General features: G+C 39.2%; 2 protein-coding genes across 11 annotated transcripts in view; both read left to right on the plus strand.

The window, feature by feature from the left end:
• Window positions 1-11672: 11672 nt before the first annotated feature.
• LOC135936235 (uncharacterized) lies at window positions 11673-13507 on the plus strand. Its single transcript, XM_065478989.1, has 9 exons — window positions 11673-11909; window positions 11963-12041; window positions 12113-12220; window positions 12376-12456; window positions 12519-12602; window positions 12654-12687; window positions 12779-12837; window positions 12902-13019; window positions 13080-13507. Exons 1-9 carry the CDS (start codon window positions 11779-11781, stop codon window positions 13325-13327), a joined length of 942 nt encoding a protein of 313 aa, XP_065335061.1. The 5' UTR covers window positions 11673-11778; the 3' UTR covers window positions 13328-13507.
• Window positions 13508-13965: 458 nt separating this feature from the next.
• Window positions 13966-19251, plus strand: part of LOC135935266 (semaphorin-1A-like) — a 94748-nt gene continuing 89462 nt past the window's right edge. For 6 of the 10 annotated variants that reach the window (XR_010574191.1, XM_065477468.1, XM_065477471.1 and 3 more), the window contains exon 1: window positions 13967-14220. The gene's annotated coding sequence lies outside the window, so the exon portion shown is untranslated. Of the gene's footprint in view, window positions 14221-19251 lie in introns of all 10 variants that reach the window. The other 4 variants (XM_065477470.1, XM_065477475.1, XM_065477476.1 and 1 more) reach the window with 2 other exon arrangements.

The following is a 19251-nucleotide window of genomic DNA, read 5'->3' on the forward strand; positions in this document are numbered from 1 at the left end:
GGCGGCGTATCAGAAAAGCTGTGTAATTACATCTCGCTGATGCTTTTTGCTACGGAGCAGGAATGCACTCAATTTCGCGCCAGGCAAAATTATTTCTGTCGTCATCATCATCATTATCTCCCGTTGCTCTTTTATCGGCTGCCTGTAATTTAATTATCCGGTGGTTTTTGATACGAAACATCCTGCAATTTTAAGTCCAGAAATCTATGTTTGAGATGAACAAATGCCTCAATCGAAAAATTTAATATCCCTCGTCCGTGATAGCAAATTTGGTGCTGGAAAATTGGCATGATTGTTGGTATTTCAATAATGGGTAAATAGCCATTCAATCAGATATACTGGAGAGAAAAAAAATTCCCCGTTCTTCCATTTGAACAGCAAAATTTTATCTCTTCCAGTTACTCGATTATGGTCCTGTGAGGTTCAGTACTGAAATATATCAGGTTGTAAAGGTTCACCACAGATGATAATCAATCTTCATGAGCATCAAAATATTTCAAAATATGATCACAAATAAATTTTAAAGCTTTTGAACTCTATTGAAGAAGTACTAAATTTTCCATTAACTTATGACGGGCAGTAGCTTTTCACGCCTGTCAGCAAGTCGGGAAAAGCAAGAACGACAGATTGGTCATGCTTGGGATGAAGTGATGAAACAATTTTCAGATAATCACGCCGCACAGGCGGAAAGTCCTGAGTCAGCACGAGGGTTGTTTTCTCTGCCGCCAAAAAAGGGGGAATTATTATACTTTCAAAAGGTGTCGGCGGACACAATGGAACGGTTTTTATATGACGGCCCGAAATATACTCACTTTATAATCAAGGGGATGCTGCTGCTGTTTTTTACTTCCTCGCCTTATTTACAAAGATAACAATCAGCCGCGAAGAACCTGCAGTGGCTGATATTTAAAAATATAAAACGTGACCGGGTCCATCAAGCGGTGGATTTTTCATGAATTTAACGGGTATGGGCCGAATTTATTTATTCATTTCCCGGCAAAAGGGTTGAAATAGTTCTCACGCGTGGTTTATTTTTCATGCAGGAGACACGCACCGTTTTCTAATTTATTGTTACATGAACGCAGGCGTGTTTATCTACGCGCACTCTGTCGCTATAAGGCGTCTATAAATTTTCAATGTTATTGCTTTTTTATGCAGAAATCCACTTGTCACACAAATATCTTCACTTTTTCACTGCAGAGTTTCATAATGACGGTGGGTATTGAAAAATGCCATTCCGTTTTTTTTATTTCGATAAAAAATTTAAACTGTGGAAGTTTGGGAAAATTTCATTTTTGTTCTGACTGAACTTAATTGACGTAATTTAATATTTCAATTAGTGAGTCTTTCATAGGTTTGAAGATCAAAATCTTATGATTCGTCACACGCGGAAACATTAACTTTCCTCTTGAATTAATTGTAGACTCACCCTCGTTAGGAGAATAAATATTTAAAATCTAGGCGTAATTAATTAAAAGATTTAAAATATTAATCTGACATTAACATCAAATTTGTCATCTCTTCCTTAGAACGAGTTGAACCACGTCAACCGTCTAAAATCTAAAAACTGGCCTTGAATCTGGCAGAGAGGTGTTTTTCCGACTAGCAGCCTTCGCGGCTGACTCATTGCGTCTTCGCATCTCTCTCTTTTTCACTCTCGTTCTCGCGCAGTTGCGAACACGACAGCATAAATGCTGCTGAATCGTTCCTTTTCACGCCTCTCGCCCTCTCAGCAGCGCCCACGCAGGACAAAATGCAAATGCGAGTCGGCGTTTAGCCATTTCCAAGTGCCAAATTTAGCAGAAATCCTGGTGCAATAAAACTTAATGGCGCATTCGCCTCGAAATTTGGTATTCAAACTCACCTTTTTATTCCTACCATATTTTTCACACCATTAAAGAGTCATTTCAAACACTCATTTCCGCGTTTTAAGATGCACCAAAACACATTCGAAACCTTATGAAATTCTGGAGCATTTACATAAAATCAGCTCCTACATTGTTGGCAAATGAATCTAATTACCCGGCATAAAGATAGCAAAGTGATTAATTGCTTAAATAATAGATAAAAGCAAGCTGTAGCAGGGAATTTGCGCAGAGAGCGAGTCTATTTGAACAACATTGAGCAGACAAAGCGGCCGGCAAACATCAACATATGCATCGGGCAACATTGCACGCGAACAGAGCGAAATGAAATGGGCAAACATCGAGTGTAATAATCCACAGCATGTTCATTTGATAGAAGCTGCTGTCGGGGACGCTACAAATAATCATAATAACAATAATCGGGCCCGGCATGCATCTGACAACGCGTGTGATAGACAACGCGCGCATGCAAATATCGCAAAAAGCCTCTGGGCCGTTTATCGGGGACGAATTCCGCAATATGCTTTTTATTGCGTCGTTATTAATTGCCGCTGCTCGCGTCCCAATGCGCATGAAAGGGGACAGAAAGGCTGCAATAAAACGCTCTGACTGGACCCGCTCCTCGCCTTTTGATGGATATTCGGAACGCTCGCCCGCTGCAAACAACTGGAAAAATGTGTGTGGTCGCCATTTGGGGGGCAGTGGTAGATTTTCATTCAACTTGAAAAAATTTAAATAGGGTTGAGTTTGTCTACAAAAAATTTGGAGATGTATAACAAGAAATGTAAATATTTTCTGGTAAAAACTCAGAACGAACGGTTTGCTTGAAATTTTCTCAACATTTTCCATTTATTGGGTATATTTTCAACTTTAGCGCACCATTTTGCACGACCCTTGGAGTGTCAAGCGCACTTTTTCGACTTCCGCTGGTGACATATCACTGAAATCAGTCAAAAATCGACAAAAACCGATAGCGAAAAATCGCCAGCGGTGTAAGTGGTGCAAAAATTGATGTTGCGTGGTCGGTTGGCGGAGATAACAAAAAACGCTACTGCTTTTGCCACTTTCGTGCACCCCCGGTCATCGTTTTACTGTGCAACTGATGCAGACCAGCTCCGCTCTCAATCACTGAACTAGCCTGACGTCAATTCCAGGCGTTTTTTATGATTCATTTGAGTGATTTTTTAAAAATTGAAATACTTTGTTAGTCAGGATGGAAATATTTCGCTATAACGAGAGCACAATGCAACTAGATATAGAGATTATAAGCATTACGCTACATTACAGAATGACTTAAAAACAGATTTTGCAAATTACACTTCCATGCTAAAAATAAGGAATTGGTTGGTGGCTAAGTAAGAATGAAATATTTGTACAGATAACCTATTAATGCACGCTCTCGTTGTTGTTTTAATTTTATTGTTCTACCTCTGTCAGACTTTAGAAATCTTGTATTGTATAAAATTATATGTAAATTTTTATTTTAACTTAAAGTTTTAAACATTAACTTGATTTTTTAATTAAAATTAATAAATATCTTTATTGTTTTATTAAAATTATAAAATAAGTTATTAATTTTAACATATTTTTATTTTAATTTGGTTTTTAATTTAATTAATAAATTATTAACAAAGAATCGTTGTTAAGGTTAAAGCGAAGTTAAAATTTCCTGCCGCCTCAGGGTTATCTAGAATTGATTTCTACCGTAGGTGCATAAATGCTAAAATTATATTAACTGCTAAAGAAACATATTATTTAAATCTCAAATTTTATTTAAGTGAGAATAAATATGATTATTTATACCATCACTTAGTGTCAGAGTATATCTTACTTTTGTTAGCAATAAGGAACACGGGACAAATATTTGTTCAGACCAAAAAATCCTTCAGCACTTTTAGTTCGCTTAGTGAAAGTGATTTAAAGACTTCTCTAGAATTATGAGGATTCAAAATGGGACACACTTCAGACCAACATGTTTATTTTTAAAATATGTTTCCCTTTCTAAAACTTGTTAAAAAAATGATTAGTCATGCAATTCCGCCGACAGATCCGCTCGCCCAGCACGGTATCAAAACGCAATCGGTCGCGAATTTACAACGGCAGCCCACGAACGCTCACGATGGATAAATATTGTGCAGCGAGCGCGCACATGCAGAGTTCAATTTCGAAGCAGTTTCCTGATTACATTGTGCAAAGCAAGGCTGGGCGGGTCTGCCTAAATTCGCTGTGCGGATGCAGTTTGTTGGTTATTTGACTGCCGGGCACGAAGCGAGTCACGTCTGGCGCGTGATGTTGCCCCCGCCCGTTTTATTTATATACCCCGATTGGTACTGCACGCCCGCACACATGCCGTAATCGCCGCGTCTGATTCCTGTCTGCCGAGCCATGCAGACGCGCGCGCGACTCGAGTGCCATGCAGCTGGCAAGAAACGATTTAATCCCGCGTCTGCAACCCTTTGACAGCGCGCGTGATTGCTTCTTTAATCCAATTTGGCCTCGATTGCGCGTGGCGGTGGTTTGGAAAAACGGACGATCGGTCCCGGCCTCGGCCGACCGCGCTTCCTTCCCATTTTGCAGGCCAAAAATCGGTTTCACAAACCAAACAGCAGTTAACGATCGTGCATCGAGCCGTGCATGACTGCAATATGGGTGTAGATAGATCTTTATTTATTTTTTCTATGTCTCCTGTGTTTATACAAATTAAGACTTTCATAATATTCTACAGGGATTTGAAAGACTTTTCACTTTCAAGCGGGAAAATCTGATGCACTGGGACCCATAATTTATTTTGTAAACTCTTTAAATATTACAATGTTGCCTAACGGTTTAGGATTTACGCAAAAAGTACTTCTTGAGGTAAAAGCTAGAAATTGAAGAGTGTCCCCGGAATATTTACATTTTAAAGGCCTCCTAGGCCAACTTTTTTGCCACTATTTTGTTATTAAAACTGCTTTTTGGAATTTAATTATTGGCAATTCACCATTTGCGAAAGCTCTTAGTGTTTGAAACCGCCAATAGATTGCGCCACCGTATACTTCCTATTTTTTGGCACTTCCGTTGCGATTTAGGACTTAATTCAGCTGCTGTGCATTCAGTCTTTAAAAAGATTTCTTTTATTTTCAGAACAGCAAAAGAAATGATTATAAGAGCAGAATGTACAGCAGCAGGTTTGAGTGTGAAATCGCAGCGGAAATGCCTCAAAATCAAAATTAACCGCTGGCAAAATCTACTGGCGGATAGCAAAACAAGCGTTTCAAAAATTCAAAATGCCTGCAAAAGTTCACTATCCGGGGGCTTCTTAATATTGAAAATTGAAATTTCTCAAAAACAACGCGATGCGTCAGTAAAAGTTCTATGGTTTTAGTTTCTAATGTTCATTGAAATAATTTTGTAAGTTTGTATCTTTTCTTGAAAAAATTGGTTATAAAATATATTAAATTTTTGCGGAAGCTATATCAGTTGATAAATTCTGAACCCATCCCAAGTGAATTGTCCGTGCTGCCTCATTTCAGATGACTTTTGATAACTTCGGTAGTCTCGTAATCATGGTAATTTTGCGTGACCGCGAAATATTTTGGGTGAAAGTGTTTATGTATAAGATATATTTCACTTGTCCCAAAGGTTACTTGGTTAGTACTTACTAAACATCTAAAAGAAAAAGTTTGTGATTTTTAAGATTTCTTTTTTTATCTGAGTTAATCTTTTTAATGAGAAAATGTCTGATCATGAGATTGATCAACAAAAGGTCATAAATAAATTAAATTTTTACAGACCTCTTGCTGAAAGGAAAATTACGACTAATGTAAAGAGACTCCGGTCTCCTGGCAGAGCCGTCTAGCTAATATGGTCATAAAAAACTGGGAACTTTGACCTTCCCATTGTAAGTTTGCGCCATCCATGTTATATTTTCATAAAAGTGTGTTGGCTGCTAAATTACACGTTTCGTGTTCCTTTCAGACGGGCAATAAAATTAAGCCATGCACTTCCGATTGCACAATCTAGTCAATAAAATTTATTGAACTTCACATTTACAGACCTATTCAATAAAGCTCTAGTTTTGACCCTATTTCCATTCCAGACAAATTCAATATTGAGGCACAAAAGAAGCGTTGTGTTTCGGCCACAAAGCAAACAAAAAGCGACGCTGTCTCAAACTTTCGTGCGTGTACAAACATTTTAAGGTGAGCATGTGTATGCGCCCGCCATATTTATCTGGCGGCGGCGGCGGCACACACAAAATTCGTGTACACATCTTGTGAGAAAAGCCGCACGTGCGGCCGCTTCTTTGGCAAAAACATATTCATCAGCTGACGTGCGGCTCACCCCTTTGAATGTCAAATTTATTTATGTATTCCGATATAACACAGCAGCGTGGCGCGGAAAATTCATGCAAATAAAATGCACGAAACGTGCGCGCTTAAGTGATTCGCTCCCGCTTAAATTTCCTCCATTGTTTTCCCGACGCTGTTCATATAGTTATTTATTTTATTTGTCCAAGCGACGAGGCCTGATTCTCTTTTTGTTGCGCTGCTTCATCCACCTGATGGCGACGCGTGCGTCAGTCTCACGCACGTTTGTGCGATAAATACACCGCCGAACAGATGGTTTTGATGCCATATATTTGTGTGTATAAATATTCTGCTCTCGTTATATTTGTTGCTCGCAAATTTGTGCAAAACTATACACATACACCGCCCTTTTTGTTTTTGAAACAAACATTTGAGTTTACTCTTTATTAAAGTAGCCAGATTCAATTTATGAAATTTGTTGTTTCACTCTAGGTTTTTGAATAATATATGCAATATTGACAGACGAAACTATAAATTGAAATGAATTTTATGGTCCATTACAAATTTTATTTTTCTGTTGTTTGCTAGCATTTACGATCACGTGTAATTATTTTAGATAATGTCATATGCGAGAGAAATCAACACTATCAACAGTATTATACTTCTGTGCCAATTCCAAAAAATTTATATCAATGCTATGGTTGATTTAACAATGCTTTATATCCTTTTCACGATTCAAATCGTTGTGGAAAAATACATCAAAATCATGAAGGCCTCACTCAGTTACTAATTGTAAATATATTTGTGACCCCAGGCGACCTTGTTTCGAAGCGCTTACTGTGCAGAACATGAAACATAAACCGAATAAAATAAATAATGTATTAATGTTAAAAAAATCAAGCTTCACTAGTACTTCATCACTCATCACCGTCAGGTTTTTAATTTTTTGAGTGGTTCTACGGCAGAAATACCGTTTTGGTATAATTTATACGGCTTCAAAAGCTATTTTCAGAATTTTTCATGCACTCAAATTTACTTAAATTATTTTACCACCAAAATATTAAACTAGAGGAGCTAGGAAAATTTCACATACTTAAACTTCAAAGTTGACAATTTTTTGTTCGATTCTGGATGGAATCAATGGCTTATTTTTAAAGGGTCAAACAATAAATTATACCAAATTTTGAATTAAATTTCAAAAAATTTCTAATTCACTGATCTAAAGGAAACATTGCACATCTATTTTGACGTGATGACGTTTTCTTAAAATATTAAATGGTTTACAAACAACATAAAAGTTTTTTTGTCAAATTATTATTTTTATTGATCACGGAAAACTGCTTGATAGAATAGTTTTTACAAGATTATTCTCTAGTTTTGCAATTTTTTGACAATTTTGTTAGCTCTGGAAAAGGTTTTTAAATTTTTTTTTGATGTTATTAATTGTAAAGCTTTAAATTACAGGATTAACAGGAAACACAGACAAAAGCCTTTCACCCTAGCCCTTATTAAATTAATATACTATGGCAAATGAGATGAACCGATTCTAAATGGACTTCAAAAATATCAATGCATTTTCGACCAACGAGTTTAAATTTTAATTAATTAGCTATAGAGAAAAATATTTTCTGCGTACCGAGTTTCGATTTCACCCGAGCCAATTTTCCGAGTGGACTGAGTCACAGCCGGCTGCATGCATTTCAACCGTCCGTAATGAGCGTGCTGAATGTTATTCCGCTTTTTCCACGCTATAAACCTGCATTCCGTCCTTCCGGCCGGGGTTCAGTCAGTCAGTCATAAGGGCAGCGAGGGTGGGTGTCCGCCAGCATTTGTTCGCCCGCTTCCCCCTGATTCTCATTTGTACCTCTGAATGCAAATCGAGCGGTTGACTCATGCGAGCGCGCACGGAGAGAGAGAAATGATCAGGAATGAGAGTGAGAGAGACAAAACACTGCGGGTGGCTGCTTTACACTCGCTTTTTTTCAAACGCCGCCTGCGTTTCTCGTTTTCCTTTTAATACTTGAGTGGGTGTTTTCAATGGATCCAGCTCGTGTGAATGCAGTGCATACTGTATTGTGATAAATGCATGAGGCGGAGTAAGAGTGAGTTGCACTCGCTGCCAGAGAGTTTATTGCGGATAAATTTAATTGCATTTTACCAAGTACGGTTTTGATGCGAAACCCTTGACTTCCCGGGTTCACAAACCTCATTAAAAATAACAGAAAAAATTAAATTTTGCTTAAGTTAGTGAACCAACATATGTGATATCAGTAAAACAAAGATTAAATAAATAAATAAATAGCAGGTTGTATGGCTAATTTTTATACACTATTAATAACAAAACAAAGTTTTCAAAACTTTAAGAAATCTCTTTAGTTCCTAAGACGAGTCCGAAAAGGGTTGCTTGTTAATAGTAGAGCACAGCGCCAGAAACATTTGAACCAAAACAAAGTGGTAATATGAAGTGCGACGAAAAATTGGATAACAGTATTATAATAAGTCCTCAATTTCTTTAATTAACTTGTATAGATGCACGTACGTTACCAACTAAGCACTGCATTGAAATCTAAGTTTCTGATTCTTGTTATTGTAAAATACAGTCCTATCATTTTAATATTTTCTCCCCAATAAAATGATTTAAAAGTACACACCGAGTCTTTCATTATATAATTTTAGGGAAATGTCGGTAGACTCAATTTATATATAGAATATAAAATTTTATTAAACGCACTAGGCGTAAAACACTAAAACTTTTACAGTTTTGAAGCTTCTCTTTTTTCGTCGTTTTTCTTGCACGATACTTCGACACTTTATTAATGTGATATTATTCACAAAACTCACCATACAGTATATAACATACTATTAAACACATTGAAAGGCGACAAGTCGAGATTTTAGATGGGAAAGAACAGTGCTGAAAGTCAGCAGAATCAGCTTTGACTTCGACTAAACTTGATAGCTTTATTAATTAAATCGTCACCACTCTCAGTTAGAAAGACTCCTTAAGGACACTTGGAGAAATTATAATTGTTTTTAGACACTCGGAAGCACGAATTTCTCCCTTTAAATAAGTTCTTCCTTGTTAAAATCGAGAGAATTTCGACGACAGCGCAGATATGAAATGTCCCGCTTCTCATTAAGTGTTTTTCTCTGTTTCCAGCGAAAAGATACAAGTCTGATTAAACTGCATACTTACAAGCGACTTTTGTTTTAATAATAAACGTTACTCTCTGTGAATGTTCCGCAAGAGGCGCATTATTAAGAACAAGCGAGGCAGCAAAGTGGATGGCTGCCGAGAAAGGAGCAGCTCTAATTTTTGCTGCTATTCCTGCTCTTGCAATCAGCTTTCAAACTCCACAGTAAGGAAAAAATCGTAAGAAAAAACCTTGGCACATTCAATGTTTGAAAGCGTGAAAGGAAAAGAAGAGCGAGCACGTGAATTTCAAAATCAACTAAACGCTGTTTGAATGAGGCAACACAAAATGTCGGCCGCAAGAAGTACGTAATAAAAGTTTCCATAACCAAGCCCAAAAATTATCGCTATGGATTCCAATCGAACCGTTTTGCCCGCTTTGGAGTCAGATTAAAAAACAAAAACAAGTGGGGCGAGTAAACTGTTATGTTGTAAAATTGAGTCTTTTTTCTATGGCACCGAAAAAATAAATTTATTCTATAATTTATTTATAATTAACTGGCCAGAAATGTTCTGGATGCTTAAAATTAGTAATAGAAGATTTTTAGCCAAAAGTACCTAGGACAGCTCCAAGTAATACCTGTGAAATTTTAAACTCTATATATTTATGATTTGATTTTTTAATCCTATCTAATATATTAAATTTTATTTTTCTTGAAGTCTTGAAGAGAGTGTCGATCGTCTAGCACTTTCGCCTTGTGTATAGCACACTTTGCGCAGTGTGCTCTCCATTTCGCAATCCAGGGTGTGTTGCACGGGTGCATCGCGGCCGATGCTCTCCACGGCTGATGGCGCATCTGCGGCACAGCAAACGGAGAGATTGAACGATGCCACGCGGCCAGCGCACGGAGAGAGCACAACCCTATATAAGATGCGCTGCTGCTCTGTCGTTCCGTCGGCAACGGCCAACTTTTGATTGAACTCGCAACTTCATATCTGTGCGCGGAAACACAATATGTAATAGTAATGCCATCAATGGCTTTTCGCCTTTCAAAGTTAAACACAACTGACTCGATGAGAGAAAGAGAGACGCTGTGAGTCGAGATGTGTTCATCCAATATTCGCAATGTGTGTGAGTGTGCACCGCTCATGTAAATTTGATTGCCGCGCCAAGCGATCAACTTTTCTTATTATTTTCTTCCATCCAAGCAGCTCCGCAGAGAATTTAATTTCCACTGCAGTCTATGCAACCTGGCGGTGATTTCTGCTGGGAGGGCAGAAAACGACGCTTACAATTTATCGCGCTCTTGTGGAGAAGAAATAAGCTGCCGGACTTTTGTATCAGGAAAATATTACTCTCTCAACGAAATTTTTGCTCCCTGAAGAACGACGAAAAAGTTGGGAAATTGTAAGATAATGTGGAAGTCCCTTTTTAATCTTCAAAAAAGATTTTAGAAATCACTTAACAGATATCGTTATGTTTATAAGTTAAGGGAAAACTTATACATTATTCAGACCTCCTAATAGAGTTTCAGCGCTTGACGATAAACTGGGACTGTCTTTTTTCTCGATATAAGAAGTTGCATTATTTATTTTGGCGCCTCGAGTAAACTTCGGCAGAAGTTGCAGACGTGCAGCATCAAAACAAGCATTCGTAGTTTGTCCCATTTGGCGTAAATGGAGCGCGAGTGAATGTACGCCCATTAATTTTGACTATGTGAGATGCGTAAACCTCATCTGCGAGTGTTTAATTAAGTTTGGGCTAATGAAGAGGAAAACCAAGCAGCAACACATCTTTGACGAGTTCAAAGAGAATCTTGTTTGCTACTTTCCGGCTCATGCTTGGCATCAAACTTTAGACATCAGACACTGGTACCAATGGGAAGCTCAAAACTGTAGCGGGCTTCTTTTGTGTTGTAATGGTTTCTTTATAAATCGCCTTTTTCATTTTCAAACTCTCACAAAATTTATATAGTTGGACTATCTTTCGAACACAAAGTTCTAACCAAGGCACCATTACCTTTGCAAAATTAGATAATTAAAGAAAATTCAAGCAATAATTTATCAACAGAACTAAGCAAAATGCTTCAAAAACGATTAATTGCTGATGTATGATTTATCGATTTCTCTTCGCAGTGAGCCGGAAATTACAAACAATCCACAAAGAATATATATATATATATATATATGAAATTAAATCCCAATTTATTAATTCTTCTTTAGGCGTGATCATTAAAATAGGGTTTGAAGAACGAATCAACTCAAGTTTCAGAGCCCTCTAGTCCGAGAGCTACAAATAGGTCAGACAGAATCGATTTTCGCATGCATAATGAGCAAAATAATTAATCCCACCCCCACCGCAAAGCGGCAAAAACTATTATAATGACCTCGCACACTTCCTCTCTATCACTGCGGTGGGAAGGCCAAATCAGAAGATAGGTTTATATAAAGCAAATTTTCTTGGGCAGTCATTCAAGTAGGATTTTCAAAAATGTTGCTCTTCATTTTTTTGCTGGCTCAAGTGTGTTTTGGGTTTGGATTTGCTGAGAACATTCCACCGAATCACCAGTGCCTTTTCACTTGCGGCTGTATGAAGTATTACGGTGACACAATCGACAAGCGGTGAGTGACATTGCAGAAGTCGTGAGGACATTATTAATTAGGAAAAATCACAGATTGGAATCGCTCGAATCGGGGAACATTGTGAAAAGCAGAACGACAAGGCATCCAAACTCCAGTCACGTTGCTTCCGAGGTCTGTTTGGTCATTCCTTATCCTTATCCCACATTAATTTAAATCTTTTCTACACTTTGCCACGTTTCCAGTCTACAGAAACTGGAATTTTAGAACTCAAGGAGATGATAAGGACAAATTTTGACAATTTTGAGAGCTCAATTGGTGGTCACAGCTCTTATGTCAACGACTCAATCAAGGTTAGTATTTCCAAATAAATCATTGTTTGAGTTTGGGGGAGATCAATAGTAAATATTTTTTATTTAGCAGTCGTCAAGTATATATTGTGAAATTTCCCTTCTTTATATATGTAATATATATAATTTGATCCATGTTTTTGTTTTCGTGTATTTAGTATTATCTTCAAGATACTTCCTCAGAAGTTGGCAAACAAACAAGTCTTATAAACGAAATGCTTCACCTGCTCAGAAACGAAGTAAATTGAAAAAATCATATTATTTTCCTCTTGTTGGTCAATAAGTAATATGACAAATACAGTTTAAAGGGATTGGTACGAACTTTGAAGAGATAAAGAAGAAGCAGGAAGGTTTAGACGTTTTCGCTCGTGATAAATTGAAAAAGGTAATGAGAAAACGGCATTACATATATTTATATTTAATACGTGATTTATAGTTCGATGCACTGACAAATGCTGTCAATATCAAGCGTAAGTTAAGTTTTATAAGCGAAATCCAACAAAGAGCAAGAAAAAGTTTGCTAAATTGGAATTAAATTAAAACATCCCTTCCTTCTTGCAGTTAAGCCTGTGTTTCTCAAAAGTGGAAGAATAGTCGCTTTCAGAGATGATCTCTTAGAAGTGAGTTTTTCTAAAAATTTTACAAGAAATTAACTTATTTAATTCGCAATTGTCTTATTTGCAGACGGATTTTAGCTCAGTCAAATTGGTGTGCGAAAATGCTGGAATGAAAATGATCACGGTGCACAATCAATCTGAACTTGATGAACTTCAAGATGCAGCCGAAAACTTAAATCCCTCCAGTACATATTCATGGTATTATGAACAGTTAGAATCTGTTTCTAAATTTTACTTCGTTGCAGTTCACGTTTGGCTGTCAGCTTCAAACATGGATGATGGCGAAGGTAATTTCAAATGGGCAGATGGCACCAAACTTGATACAAAGAGCAAGCTGTGGCTAACTAAGGAACTAGGTGCTGATGTTAATCAACCTGACGACTACAAAAATGGCACAAATGCCTGCGTCTATTTCGATACGAAAAACACTTACAGTAGGAAATTGCTAGATGCACCATGTCGAAACTTTGGACTAGTTGCCTGTGAATTGTAAGTGCAGGAAACATCAGGAAAAAATTCATCAAACAAATACAACATGGCATATTATGGCCATTTACCAATAAAAATTAAACCGTCTTTGGAAGAAATAAACTATTTTTTAACTCCTGCACAAACAGAAAAAGTAATAGAAACTCAAAAATCTTGTTTCCCTTCTCACAAATCAATATTAAATATAAAAAGTGAAAAAGTGGTGTTCTATTTTCATTTTCTTTTAAATGGAATTAGAGGGCATTTTATACAGTTTTGTTTGCTTCCAAATAGAAGGTTATTAAAAATAATAAACAAGCATTCAAGAACAAAGCCCGATATCATATAATTTGCCAAGAGAAAATAAATAATACAATTCATACAAAACCATATTTCAAAATATATGTTGTTTCATAAAGGGCTAGGAATTTTTGCCCTATTAATTTGAGAAATGCAAAGAGGAATTTTTCAGAAAAAACTCAAGCAGAGATAGGCATATAGGCAGTCAGTCTGCTCTCTCGAGAGCCTGCCGCAGCACAGAGAGAATTTTGTGTTAGTGAGTCGGAGCGTTGGTTGTTGCGCCGGTCGCTCGTCTAGGGGGGGCAGCAGGCGGCGACGGAGCGGCCGCTGCGCGTCGGCCGCCGTCCAAGGCTCAGTGTCAGACAAGCGTTTGCGACGGCAGCATCGTCGTCCGCCGGTGGCACAGTGTCGAGCTAAGTTAGGAGCTTATCTCTTTCTCTCTGCGAAGAGCGGACTGCTTATCACTCGGTGGGCGTGAAACGCACCTCCGACCCTATCTAGAGGATACTGAGTGTCAGTGTGTTTGCATTGTTGACGACAAAAAAGTGATTGTTGTAGTGCATCGAGCGTGCGGATCGCATTAAAGGTGCACTCACGCCGCGTTCGGACCTCGTGCAGGTAAGCTACCCTGACTGCCTCTCCCTCCATCTTGCCCTGATTCTATGAGGAAAACGGTTTTAACGCGTGCCGGGTGACTCAAACTCCGCGGAAAATTGATGGTTCTTGTATTGTGACTAGTCACTTAGACGTAGGGAGCGTGACGAAAAATTGGGAAGAGATCAGTGCCGGACCGAAAATTATTTTTTCAAACAAATCATTTTTAGAGGCTGCGCTGGGTGTACGAAAGTAAAATATTTATAGTTATTTATGTTTCTCCTGAAGCTTCCAAACTTCTCTTTTTCTCTCTTCGTTTAGTTATAAAAAAGCTGCAAAGCTGCACTGCCTGCGACATGAAGCAATGATTATTTACTGTTTGCTAATGCAAGCGCAGCTTTGAGTTGAGCAAACAAAGTCGCGATAATTGGGAAATCGTGCTTAAGTCGGTGTCGAGCAAGCCTCTCATTAATTTCAATCAATCAACCTCGCCAGCTTTTTAATCGTCCTAATACGGGCGGGGCGCAATCCGCGGTTTGTACCAGACTAATGGAAGAATTACGAATAATTCGGAGAATTTTGCGATTAAAGACGTCAAGTAATTTCAACAAAGTCTGGTGTTCACTTATCTCGAAGTATTGATGGTAAAAAAATAAGAGGAAATCACAAAGGGGTGTTGGCTTTTCACTGATACCGCACGGAAGAGTAGACCATGAGAGATAACTTTCATTATTAAAAAAGACTGTTTTGAAATAAACACATGATGGTTGTATCTGTTTTTGACAGGAGAAATTATTCTTGATCCAATGATTCTAACGAAAGAGTTAAAAAAGTCATTAGAAGTTCCTTAATATCAAAGTTGAAGAAAATAACACCTCTAAATTTTTCATGTCACAAAATTTTAACAGGTAATAGTGATTTTCATTGTGAAGCTAATTTTTTTAAAACTTTGCGTGTGGACCAACTAATTTCTAGAAACAGAAAATACGCAAAGGGCAAACATAAAAAAATCGTGGAACTTGAATCTGAGCAAAGTCCAACACAATGTTTGTTGCTGTATTTTAACAGCTTATTTTTTGTGTCCGTCGGTTTGTTTTGGTTTTCGGTGACGTCCAAATTTCTCACGTTACGCGCCGACAAAGCGGCAGCAGTTGCACCCCTGCTCGCTTCTTTCACGAAAGGGGTGATCCAATTACCCCATCGGCTGCTGATTCCCGATAGCGCATCTCTGGCGAGCAATTAGGACGCGGGCCTTTTTTACTCGACGGCTTTTATTCAAATTGAATCGACGCCGAATGTATAAATTCGTGCCATTAAGGCCGCGCGTTCCCACCCTCCTGCCGGGAAAATGAAATGGGTGGCTGCGAGGGGGTGTTTAGTGCGACCACCAGCGTCTGAAATTCGCCTACCCCCTCCTCCCCTGGCTTGTTTTTGTTTGCTCTACAGACAAAGAGCAAAGCTGTGACGAGCATTGGCTTTGGACCACCCCCCACACAGGTATATTATATTCTGCCTGAAAAAGTTTCAATGGAATGAGTGTGGCTGGTCACGCTTACTCATTTTTAAAGTGTCTCGCGGGATACCAATCACTACACACGAATTTGTCAGTTTGACGTATTTCAAAGGGATTGGGAGACGAAATAATTCAAGGTGTTGAGAGGTCCTAATTTTCTGACAATGAGTGGAAATCGACTGGGGGTATATTAAAGGTTCAGCGGTCCATCAGTCATTGCACAGCGAGCGACCTATTTGCTTAGGATATGACAGGAAGTGGCTTGCTTTTGTCATCAGATGAAATTCCGGGCCTGGTGCAACTCTCCTCTTTATTATTTTTGCCACAGTGGAAACACGGACGAGAAAACTTCGACCTTCAGAGGAAGACGTTAATTTTTATGGTTGTTAGAGAAATATTTACCTAGGAAGCTTGTAAACTGCTTAAAAACGGATTTGAAAGGCGTGTTTTCGTAAATTAAGTGATGGTAAAATCTTTTCCTCAAAATAAAAATTTCGTTTGAATCCAGGAAAAACAATAAAAATCACTCATTGGTCCAAATGACTCATGTTTTCCGAAAATCTTTCTTGCCGCGAGCGCCGATCGGAAAGTTGTTTGTTTTGTTTTTGGCCTCCCACGCCTGCGGAGCTGTGCAAATATACGTTTTCTCAGAAAGAGGCTGCCGTGCGACGCTCTAGAGTTGCAGACGCGCAGTGATAGTTGTCGTCCTGCCTCACTCGCTGGTTTTTTAACCGTTGCACGGCCCATCTGCCGCTGCAACCGACTTGTCTGTCTGCCGACCGGTCCGCCTACGCCACGCGAAACACCGCAAACCAGGTGCGGCCGAGTGAATAATTTAAAAGACCGACAGACTGAATATACACTCATTGTCAGTCAGGTCCAACTTCCGCGCTATTCATTAGCCGAAATTGGAGCTGCAAACTGGATCAGAAGGTGTTTTAATTAAAGGCAATTTTGAAAAAAATAAAAAAAAACACGAACTTCATTTAAAAGAAAGAAGAGACTATTTAAATTGTTCCCGCTTTCCTCATAGAACGTAAAAACTCTTTTTCCTGGTGGCATATTGCGATTCTCAAATATATATCCGCCCCGTTATTTTGCGGTACGAATCTCTGTACTAAAACCGCGATGTAGGCGTGATTTATTAATTGGCATCGGAGTGTGTCGCGCGCGATTTTGGCACGGATTCATTTTTCACTGCGTTTTGTTCGCCTATAGCTCTCGTTTAATATCGGGCGCGTTTTGCACATCTGTCACCGCACCTGCCAATGCTTTGTGGGCGAAACAAACGCGCTCGCGGTGGCCGGCAATATTTCCCGCGCTGTTTACAGCCGCCCCCACGCACCCTCTTGGACGAGAATCAAACAACAATGCTCTTGAAATGTTTTGTTCCCTCTGCCGACTGAACTGGCGAGTGGGAGAGAGAAATCGGTATCGACAGACGTCTAATTGAATTGTAGCCGGTATTACATTTTCCTTTTCGGTTGATGGCCCTCGAGGTCGTTAAAAAATGTTTATTCCATGAACTTTGATTCACACAAAAAATAAGTTAAATTCTTGTTCCCAGAAAACGCCAATTTGATCATTAGCACGTTGTGTTTGTTTTTATCTTGTTTATTTTCGCATTTTATTTCCTGTAAATGCGATGCAAAAGGTGATTTAATCTAACCACACCGCAGGGAAAGTGTTGGTCGTGCGATTTATATTGAGCTGAAGGGTGTGATTCGACGCCAATCGTCCGCTCTTGATGTTGTTTCAAGTCTGATGCGAATGGATTTAATGACTGATTTATTTTTACCTTTCGTCGTAAAACGCGGCCCTAACTGTGCGTTGGAATTACGTACACGACGCCTTGCAGCCTTCAGCGCAGCCAGAACATTAAACTTTCAATACTGCAGCAGCTATTTCGAGGAAACGAGCCAGAGTGGTCGAGAAAAAGAGTCATTTTGAATTCAAAACAGAGAATGGGGAAGAGAGGGATAAGTTTTTAGCGACAGAATCGAGTTAATGATAAACCAACAGAGGCAAAAGTCCGCCGGCGCCTAATTGCCGGCCCGAGTGGATGCGTAAAAAAGTGCGAAAGCTCAGTGTTTGCTCGCGGATTATAGCCTCACAGCTGCAGAAAAACAACACTGGTGGACTTGGTTTGAACTGCGAAATTTAAACTAAACAAACTGCCTAAACGTAAACTTTCATCAGATTCCAGACACCAAAAAGCTCAATTAAGTGTTGAACCATCATCTTTAAAATTTTTATTACATACAATGATTATGCAAAAGAAAATATCCACATTGGTACCAATTTTTTTAAGTGTTTGAACTTGCTCTTGGAGTAAAAAGAGGCGTCTTGAGTGAAAACAGAACAACAGAAATGTGTCTGTGCCGGCAGCAGGGCTATAAATACACGTGGCAGGCTGCTGTTTTATTATTGCGCCCGAAACGCAAACATCCCTTGGCTGAGCCCCCGAAACCGAAACTCACGCAACTCTCAAGGACCCAGCAACCCCGTTCGTTCCTTCGTGTGTATTTATTGCCCTCAAGCAGCTTAAACTTTCATAGCGCAGACATCGATCCAGCTGTTGACGACGCAGCAAAAATGAGAGGAGCACGGATTTTGTGACGGATGAAGTGTCGGAAAATTGCAAAATCTCGGTCTGGGCCTCGAAACCGGCCGCTTTTTGCGGCTGCCTGGCGATTTGCATAATCCGACCAGAGCAAAAACAATGGAGCGATTACAAATGCACGGGTGGAAAGAAAAGCCCGCTTTTTATCCCTTTCGCCGTGGCTCATTATACCGCGAGAGCAGCGCAGAAAATATGCTGTGTGCGGTGTGTGGCTCTTCAGCATCCACTCTCCCTCGCGGTGGCTCTTTTTTCTGGCTCCAGAAGCAGAAATCCAAACGTGTGCGTGACCGTCGTGCTGTGCACGCTGGAAAGAAAAACAGCCGAGTCAGCCCGCTTTTTTATTGTGTGTATCCGAATTTCTTCCCACACGTGATGCTGCGTCGAGCTATCCAGGCGCACAAATGCAAATCAAGCAAAGTGGGGTCGAAAATCTTCGGCCCCTCGGCGGTTTATTATGTTCATCAAAAATTATAATTTTATGCTAACCAAATCGGTTCGAAAAATATAAGTAATGCTGACGCGTGGGAATAAACAAACAATAAAATACTTGAAGACTTTATCTAATCGAGGTTGCTTGAAACGTTTCAATTTGAGGCACCATTTTTCTAATTAATTTTTAAATAACACTTTTCCTCTTATCAAAAATATAATAAATCGTGTCAAAAAAACTCAATCGCTCTTGATTTGGACTCGTTTTGTGCTCAATTAGGGCCGGCCGCTATTACGCCAGAGCAGTGGCGGCCATCATAACAATATTCAAATGGATGATGAAGTAGCTGCTCGGAGATCCTTTAACCCCTTGGCTGGCGGTGAGCACGGTTGCCAAGTTGCGTGACCAGCAAGAAAGAACGCACGCCTGCTCCAGACACGCCGGGCAAAATATATTTATTTGCCAGTAACAACCGCACACACACACTTA

Source organism: Cloeon dipterum, chromosome 2 (genome assembly GCF_949628265.1).
Source record: "Cloeon dipterum chromosome 2, ieCloDipt1.1, whole genome shotgun sequence".
Lineage (NCBI taxonomy): Eukaryota > Metazoa > Arthropoda > Insecta > Ephemeroptera > Baetidae > Cloeon > Cloeon dipterum.